Source organism: Geospiza fortis, unplaced genomic scaffold (assembly GCF_000277835.1).
Source record: "Geospiza fortis unplaced genomic scaffold, GeoFor_1.0 scaffold906, whole genome shotgun sequence".
Lineage (NCBI taxonomy): Eukaryota > Metazoa > Chordata > Aves > Passeriformes > Thraupidae > Geospiza > Geospiza fortis.
The window spans coordinates 21,036-30,840 of NW_005054725.1; the positions used below are offsets into that span (position 1 = coordinate 21,036).

The 9,805-nt window shown below is 50.8% G+C and overlaps 1 protein-coding gene across 1 annotated transcript in view; it reads right to left on the minus strand.

Moving 5' to 3' along the window:
- LOC102038474 overlaps positions 1-9,323 on the minus strand; it is a 23,397-nt gene extending 14,074 nt beyond the window's left edge. The window contains 4 exon segments of the mRNA XM_031065276.1: positions 2,333-2,899; positions 4,681-4,778; positions 7,927-9,153; positions 9,206-9,323. Coding sequence (XP_030921136.1) covers positions 2,333-2,899; positions 4,681-4,778; positions 7,927-9,153; positions 9,206-9,323 — 2,010 coding nt within the window.
- Positions 9,324-9,805: the final 482 nt, after the last annotated feature.

Below are 9,805 nucleotides of genomic sequence, written 5' to 3' on the forward strand. Positions count from 1 at the left end.
GGACCCTCGACACCCGGAATGCCCCGAACCGCAATTTCCGGGCACTGGGAACCCCCTGAACTTCCATTTCTGGGTACTAGATCAGCATGCACCCCCATTCTGGGTACTGTGACCTCCCTGAATCCTCTTCCCCAGCACCAGGACCCCCATGTTCCTTATCTGGCCCTGAGACCTCCCTGAACCCCCCTGAACCACCCTTCCTGGGTACTGTGACTCACTGCAACCCCCTGCCCAGCCACGGGACCCCCTGTTACTCCTTATCAGGCACAAGTACATCTCTGAACCCCCGTTTCTGGGCATCAGCACCTCTCTGAACCTCCATTTGCGGGCACCAGGACCCATCTGAATCCCCATTTCCAGGGAGGGGTTTTACCTGAACCCACATTTCCCATACAGGAAACCCCCTGATCCACTATTTCTGCGCCACAGGACACCCCTGGAACTCAATTTCCAGGCCAGGGATCCCCCCGTCCCCTCCGTTCCCTGACAACGAGACCACTTATCTTGGTTTGAAAAGACAGGCGTCTGCTGAGGAAGGCAGGAGCCTCCCCTGAAATGGAAGATGTAAACCCCCTCCCTCCAAATTGTTATAAGTTTGAAATTAAGGGGCTCTCAAGCAAAGATATGGGAGCGGGAATAACTCTTTATTAGGGAAGCAAATTTTAAAAATATAATAAACAATGCAGTAATACAAAACAACACTGACAGAGGCAGAATATGACCTGACACCGTGGTGTTGGTCAGGATGCTGATAGCAGCCCAATTGAGATGGCGGCTGCAGTGCTCCAGGAGTGTCAGGTGTGGCTCTGTTGAAGCAGTGATCCTGTAGAAGGGTGTAGTCTTTCTGTGAAGATCCAGTGGTGCTGTAGATGGGCCTGGTCTTCCTCTGGGAATCCAGTGGGAAAGGGCTGCTCCTCTGGGAATCCAGAGGAAAAGGCTGATTGTGGTCTTGCAGGTCTCAGATTATACCCAGTTAGGAGTGCTTGGCTCCTCCCTCTGGGCGGAGCTTCTCCCAGGGGGATGATGTAGGTTTAATCAGTCAGGCATTGAGACTCAATGGCTCGTTAGCAGAAGATATTTTCCAGAGGGAGGATTGGTTGTGGAAGAGATAAAATAACCTGTCCAATTAACAGAAGATAACTGCCCCACCTCTAACAGGTAGGAATAGAATACACACCCCCATTTCCAACCTAAGACCCCACTTGATCCCCCATTCCCGGCACTGGGACCTTCTTCTACCACCATATCCAGGCCTGAACCTCCTCTCCCCCTGCACATCCATCCCTGCACTAAGACTGCCCTGACCCCCTCATCTTGCAGCAAGAGCCCCTTGCACCCCCTGTTCCCCCGTGCCCCGCAGATCAGGGAAGGGAGAGGTCGCTCAGGGATCGCTATCAGGGCCACAACAGCCCCGAGGTGGGAAAATGAATTGGGTTTGGGACGGAGTGAATCAGAACAGCAGAACGGGGAGTGAAATAAACCCTGGAAAAGAACCTTCTCCCGACCTCTTTGTCCTTCACGGACTTCACTTTATTCCCGACTCCCTCCCTGCGCTGCCCAGCGGGGCAGGGAGAGGGGATGGGAGTCATGGTCGGTTCCTGCCACTGCTTCTGCCTCAGGGACAAGAATTCCTTCCCTGGTCCAGTGGGGGGTCCCTCCCATGGGGTCTGTGAAAAAGGCCAATCACTTTTTAAAAAAAATTTTTAGAAGTTTAATAGTAACAAAATAGGTTTTAAAATAGTAATATAATTAGAGTAATAAAAACTTGGACAATTAGGATTAGGACAATCCGAGACAATAAAAATAAAGAGTTATGGACATTTCAGGTGCCTCTTTCTGGGCAAAATAAGCCTGAAAAAGAACCCATGTTAACAGAGGATTAACCCTAAAAAACAACAGCCTGTTGCAGATTAATACATCTCATACATGATGCATAAATTCCATTTAAACATGGAATTCTATCAGGTCAGTGTCAACTTCTTCCTCTGGATCCTGACAGCGTCTTCATGGCTGAGCGAGTCAGGAAGAAGTTTATTTCTTCTGATAAGGGAGCAATAAATTCTTTTTCTCTGAAAGATTTAGGTGTCCTGTGGCTGCTATGTCGGTGTGAGTACCTCATTCCTCTCTTTAAAAAATGATCTTACATAGCATAGTTTCTATTTTAACATTATGTTATAACCTAAAACTATATTTAACACACTACTTAAGAAAATTAATACAGCATCATGTTCGAACATAACACATATACTATTAATTTTAATATTTGCAAAAAGCCAGTCATAAAATACGCATTTTTCACAGTAGCCTAAAGTAGTCCATTGCACTGTTCAACTTTCTTGGCAGCTGGTGCATGATAAGGGATATGATCTATCCATTCAATACCATGTTCCCTGGCCCAGGTGTTTGTAAGGCCGTTCTTGAAATGGGCCCCATTGTCCAACTCAGTTCTCTCAGGGGTGCCATGTCTCCACAGGATTTGCTTTTCCAGGCCCAGGATGGTGTTCCAGGCAGCGGCATGAGGCACAGGGTAGGTCTCCCACCATCCAGTGGTGGCTTCCACCATGGTCAGCACGTAGCGCTTGCCCTGGCGTGTCTGGGGCAGTGTGATGCAGTCAATCTGCCAGGCCTCCCCATACTTGTACTTGGACCACCGCCCACCGTACCAGAGCGGCTTCACTCGCTTGGCCTGCTTGATGGCAGTGCACGTCTCACAGTCATGGATAACCTGAGAAATACTGTCCATGGTTAAATCCACCCCTCGGTCTCGTGTCCACTTAGAGGTGGCATCTTTGCCCTGATGACCTGAGGCATCATGGGCCCGTCGAGCTAGGGATATCTCTCCCTTGTGTTCCCAATCTAGGTCTATCTTGGACACCCCTATCTTTGCAGCCTGGTCTACCTGCTCATTGTTTCGGTGGTTCCTCATTAGCCTGACTCTTGGGGACATGGGTGTCTATGTGATGGACTTTCACAGGCAGCTTCTCTAGCCAAGTGGCAATGTCTTTCCATTCATCAGCAGCCCAGATTGGTTTTCCTCTATACTGCCAGTTGGCCTTTTTCCACCTTTTCAGCCAACCCCACAAAGCATTGGCTACTCTCCATGAATCAGTATAAAGGTAGAGCTTTGGCCACTTCTCTCTTTTAGCAACAGCTAGGGCCAGTTGAATGCCCTTGAGTTCAGCAAGTTGACTTGATCCACCTTCTCCTCTGGTAGCTTGTACAACCTGTCATGTGGGGGTCCACACGGCTGCTTTCCAAATCCAATTCATCCCTACAATGTGACAGGAACCATCAGTGAAAAGATCATAGCGCGTTTCCTCTGCTGGTGGTTGGTTGTATGGTGGAGCTTCTTCAGCATGTGTCACTTGTTCTCGTTCCTCTTCAGCAGTGACACCAAAGGTTTCACCTTCTGGCCAGTTTGTAATTATATCCAAAATCCCAGGGTGATTCAGGTTTCCAGGATGGGCACGCTGTGTGATGAGGGCAATCCATTTACTCCGTGTGGTGTCAGTGGCATGGCGGATAGTGGGATCCTTTCCTTTGAACATCCACCCCAGCACCAGTAGTCGGGGTGCCAGGAGGAGTTGTGCTTCTCTCATACAGCTTCCCCTCAAGGCCCTTCACCGTCTTCGTTGCCCTCCTTTGGAAACTCTCTAACGGCCTAATGTCTTTCTTATTTTGTGGTGCCCAAAACTGCCCTCAGGGCTCAAGGTGAGGCCACCCCAGCCCAGAGCAGAGTGGGACAATCCCCTCCCTTGAGCAGCAAATGATGCTGGGCCTGATGCCTCCCGGACACAAATGTCCCTCCTGGCTCCAGGGCACTGCTGACTCACATTCAACTTTCTGTCAACCAGGACCACCAGGTTCCCTCCTGTGACGCTGTTCTCCAGCATCTCATTCCCCAGTCTGTTTGTATATCCAGGGTTGTGTGGAGAAAACATCGGCGAGAGAAATGCGGCATTCGATACGAACGATCAGCAAGACTCAAACTTTATTGATAGGCATACATATTTATATTGGTGTTAATGAAGCTAATGCATATTGCAAAGGCGAGCTCACAATTGGTTAGTTACTTATCAGTCAACTACGCCTACTTCTGCATTCTTATGGCTATTCTATTGAAACTTTTCTTCATATTCTGGCTCAAGCCTCTCTCCCACATCCTAATGTTGCACCAAGGGCACAGTGTCCTTTGCTTTATATGGACACTGACTGCTGACTCTTATACTTGTCTATCTCTTGCTTATTCATTGGTATCATGTCGACATGGCCTTTCTCAGCTAACCAACTGTCCACAAAATCCTCTACAGTCCATCTTGCCACTTTACTCCCAGGAACTGGATCGCTTGGGCAGGTGCCTTGACTTTGCTCATTTTGATGGCAAAGCTGGCTTCTAGCAGAGTCCTGATGATCCTCTCTCCTTTCTCAAATACTTCTATTGCCATGTTTCCCCACACACGATGATGTCTTTGATGTACAGGTGTTCTGCAGAAGTTCTGGAGCCTCGCCCTTTTCCAGTGCAGCCTGGATCAGTCCATGGCAGATGGTGGGCCTGTGTTTCCATCCCTGCAGCAGGCATTTCCAGGTGTACTGCACGCCCCTCCAGGTGAAAGCAAACTGAGGCCTGCATTCTGCAGCCAGAGGAATGGAGAAAAACGTGTTAGCAATATCATGGCGTACCACTGCTGCCTTGGACTCCAGCTCGTACTGCAGTTCCAGCATGTCTGCCCCAGCAGCGCTGAGCGATGGAGTCACTTCATTCAAGCCACGATAGTCCCCTGTCAATACACACAGACATTTTCAACCTAAGAAAGGGGTGAAAGCAGCAAGAGGGGGATTCCGGACAGGGGACACCAGGAAGCAGGATGGAGGGACGTGGGGACAGTTCCAGGGCAGGGGATCCTTGATCATCTGCCCCAGAACCTCCGCCAGGGTCTCCCAACACAGCCAGAGCCACCCAGCCAGGTGCCTTTCACAAACCAATGCTCCCTCCAGGGAGACATCTGCTGTTAAAAGGCTATTGAATGTCACTGCATGAATGATAAAAATTACAGCATGCCATTGTGAGATGCTCCACCCAGAGGGAGGAGCCAAGCATTCCTGACTGGATATAATCTGAGATTTTGGGATACCAGAACAGGCACTGGATTCCCAGAGGAGCAGCTGCCTTTTCCACTGCATCTTCAGAGGAAGACTACAACCTTCTACAGGATCCCTGCTCCAACAGAACCACATCTGCCATTCCAGGAGGACTGCAGCCACAATTCCAACTGGACTGCTACCAACACCCTGACCAACAGGGTGTCCGGCTGTGCTCTGACTCTGTCAGCATTTTGTATTACTGCATTGTTTATTTTATTTTTTAATTTTTTTCCCTGTTAAAGAACTGTAATTCCTGCTTCCAGATCTTTGCCTGAGAGCTTCCCCCCTTAATTTCAAATTTATAACAATTAGGAGGGAGGAGATTTACAGTTTCCAGTTTAGGGGAGGCTCCTGCCTTCCTTAGCAGACACCTGTCTTTTGAAACCAAGACATGGGGACAGTTGGGGACACAGCTGGGGACACGCCTGGGGGTGGGGGGTGAAAAGGGGTTAAGGGTTGGAGAGGGGGTTGCAGGGTGGGATGCACCCAAAAACTTGCCACAATTAATGGGGAGGGTACCCGAAATTGGGGGAAAGGTTGAAAAAGAGGGAAAGGATCCAAACTAGGGGGGAACAGACCCTAAACAGGGAGGGAGTGACCCAAAATGGGGAAAGGACCCAAAATAGGGAGGAGAAGACACAAAACAGGCAGAGGGAACCCAAAAGAGGGAGAAAGGATACAAAAGAGGGGAAAATGCCCCAGAGAGGGGGGGGGGGGGGGGGAAGTACCCAAAATCAGTGGACAAAGGGGGTCGTCAGATGTCGTTGGGTGTCCCAGGGTGTTGTGGGGTGTCCCTACCTGTGCTGGGGTGGATGCAGATGCTCAGCACCAGGAGCAGCCATGGGAACATCCTGAGGGACACAAAGACACCTTGAGGATGCCAGGACTTTGGGGACTTTGGGCCCGCCAGGGGTGGGGGACAGGGACACACAGAAGGGTACAGGGAGACATAGGAGAGATGGGGACAGCGACTCACAGGGGGGACAGGGACACCCAGAGGGGTGACAGGGACACCCAGAGGGCAGACAGGGAGCCACGGTGGGGAATGGGGACAAACAGAGGGGATGGGACACAATGCCACCAGGACACATATCAGGGGACAATGTCACCACACCTGTGGTGACCACCAGGACACTTCTGGTGACACCCAGCGTGGGGCCATGTGACTTCACATGTTGCTGTTGTATTAGGGACAGCTGGCTGAAGCGACACATAGACTCTGGGTCTTTAGGAGGCAATGCAAAGTTCATTAGAAAACCACATTCCCTTTATAGACAGTTACGATAGAATTTGACCTAACTGGTCATTAATCAACACCCCTCACACCACTGGCTAATTACAAGCCACCCTTCTTGTAATCATCTTACAAGTAACAACATCAGCTGCAAAGATTAGAAATTGTTTTTAGTTCTTTCTCTGAGTGTTCTCAAAACTCCCCAGGACAATGCCTGGGAAAGTTTATCTGACTTTCTCTCTGACCAGGCTGTCAATATTCACATCCATGGGAGACACTGACCCTTGCCCTGTCCCCAGCCTGTCCCCAGGGGCTGTTGGATTCCCCTGAGCACAGTGGCCCTGGGACACCCTGGGACTGTCACTCACTTCCAGGCCACTTGTCCCCAGCCGAACAAGTTCCCCATCCTGCCATGGTGGTGGGTGACATTCGGCTGGGACACTGCAGTGGTGACACTGGGGACATGGTGGCAGGAACTGCACCAGGCAGCGCTTGGCCATGGCCGAGATGAAGGTGCTGGTGGCACTGTGCTGGCACAGGTGGTGGCACTGATGCTCTCTTAGTTCATGTCCCCATCCATGTTTCCCATGTTCTCACATGTCCCCATCTATGCCTTAGTTCAAGGTCTTTATTTTTACCTCAGTTTCAGGGATTTCAAAGGGAAGAACAGAAACCTTTTGGTTTCAAGGCCAAAACATTTCAAGGCCCAAAAGGATTTACGTGTCCCTGCTAGCAGAACATCCACATACTTGGGTGGGTGGGAAAACCTTTTTTGGAGGGGTTTCCACCCAACTGTCTCCAAAACCAAGGGTTTTGCCCCAGTCCGTCCCCACTGGGCTGTGGAAGATGCCTGAGGGCCCCAGAGAATTGAAATGATAGATTTATGTTGGAGAATATCTCCAAGGCCATTCAATGTTGCTTGATGGCACCAGAAGATGCAAAAAGGGAGATTTTTCTGGGGTCAGAAGTTGACAAATCTCCTCTCCACAATGGATTTCTGCAGGCAGTGAGGGAAGACAAGCAGTCAACCAATATGATTGGTAAAGCAAGCTTCGGTTTATTTCGAGTACAACGGTACTTTTATATTGTTTCCAGTAATTATGCATACTTGTCATCAGTTCATTGGTTTAAAGCAAAAGGTTACATTTACATACTCTTCCTACTTTGTTGTTTCTAATACAGGGTTCTTCCCCATTCTCGTCACTTTTACTTCTCTATCTTTCTATTGCAAAACAACATTTCTTCCTCATTCTCGTCGCTGTCCTCGCCCTTTTGTCCTTGTCAGCATGATGCAGCATTATTTTGCAATCTCCCTATCACGGCATGCGGCCTACTTACGCCAAGCTAACATGGGGTTTGCTTGTACAACATTTCCAGGGATCTATGGCCCTGTTCATGCAGCCATTCTTCCTCAGATTTCTGATGTTGGGCTGTGGATGTGTGCAGGTGCTGATGGGGAGCCAGGAGGATGTGGAGCCCCCCAGCCAGGTGTAATCCCAACATGGATCACCGGCACCACGGATCACTGGGGGTCACTGGGGATCATCCAGGGGGGATCCTCCAGTGGGGGATGGAGCTGGAGCAGCGCAGGAAGCTCTTCTTGCACTTGGGGCACTCACAGGGCTTCCCTTAGTGGTGGCTCCGTTGGTGTCTGGTCAAGGTAGAGCTCTGGGAGAAGCTCTTCCCACACTCAGAACACTCGTGGTGCCTCTCCCTGGTGTGGATGCGCCGGTGCTTGACGAGGGTGCAGTTGCGGGTGAAGCCCTTCCCGCAGTCGGGGCAGCGGAAGGGCCTCTCATCTGTGTGAAGCTGCTGGTGCAGAATGAGACTGGAGCTGGTTGGAAACGTCTTCTTGCATTTATCACACTCGTAGGGCCTCTCCCCAGAGTGGATCCTCTGGTGGCCAACCAGGTGGGACTTTGACATGAAGCTCTTCCCACACTCCCCACACTCGAAGGGCCGTTCCCCCGTGTGGCTCCGCTGGTGGACAATCAGATCAGACCTCGACCTCAAGCTCTTCCCACACTGCCCACACTTGAAGGGCCGTTGTCCTGTGTGGATTCGCATGTGGCGGGTCAGGTGGCAGCTCTTCTGGAAGTTCTGCCCACACTCCCCACACTCATAGGGACGTTCCCCGGTGTGTTTTCTCTGGTGGATGGTCAGTTCAGAGCTCGTCCTGAAGCTCTTCCCACACTCTGCACACTGGTAGGGCCGTTCCCCCATGTGGGTCCTCAGGTGGGCAGTCAGGGTGGAGCTCTGGGTGAAGCTCTTTCCACACTCAGGACACTTGTAGGGCCTCTCCCCGCTGTGGATGCGCAGGTGGGTGACGAGGACAAACTTGTCCTTGAAGCCCTTTGCGCAATGGGGGCAGCGGAAGGGCCTCTCATCTGTGTGACTCCGCTGATGTCTGACGAGATGGGAACTCATCTGAAACCTCTTCCTGCATTTATCACACTCATAGAGCCGTTCACCTGTGTGGTTTCTCTGGTGGATGGTCAGTTCAGAGTTCGTCCTGAAGCTCTTCCCACACTCCCCACATATGTAGGGCCCTTCCCCCGTGTGGATTTCCCAATGGCTCATCAGCTCAGATCTGATCTTGAAGCTCTTCCCACATTCTGAGCACTTGTGGGGCTTCTCCTCATCCTGAAGCTGCTCATCGACCCCCAGCTCTGAGCTCTGGCCACCTCCCTGACCCAGGGTTGGTCTTTCCTCCTCAGATCCCCATGATCTGCGTTTGCAGCCCCTCCTTGTGAGGGATCTCCGGGGCCCGTGCTGGGCTGGGAGATGGAGCAGGAGAGAGGGGGAAAGGGGCACTGACTTCCTCCTCACCTGCCTGCGGCTCCCGGGCCATCTTCCTCCTCGCAGCCTCCTCCTCCTCCTCCTGCACTGGACCAAGGTTTGGGAAATCCTGCTTTGGAGGTGTAATATTAAACGTAAAGTCATTCATGCATAGGGGGAAAATGTATAAAAATAAAATTATAAAATAAATTAAACATTCACTGCACCTCTGACCACAGACAACCTAGAGACAGATTAGCTCACTGAAGTTGTGAAACTCCTGGTGGCAGCAGGAAGAGAATGCCTCGTTAGCAAATAAAAGTGGCTGGTGCAGACATGGGCTTCCCCTGGAACCACCCGGGAACACCCAGGGACGATCAGTACTTGAAAAGTATCATCAATCAAGATAACCGAAGTCTCAAAAACATACATCTGAATACACGACTTCTCCTGACAAGATCAGCGCCCGCCACGGCCCAAGAAATAGCAATTGTCCAGCCCTGCACAGTAAAAAGAAACTTCATGCATATGCGGGGTGACAAGAAATCGGGGCACCCCTGCCTCAGGCAGAAAGAACTGTAAAAAACAGCCCCGCCGGAGACGGCATTTATGAACAGAGGGAGATCCGATGCGATAGAGGTCGGATCCAGG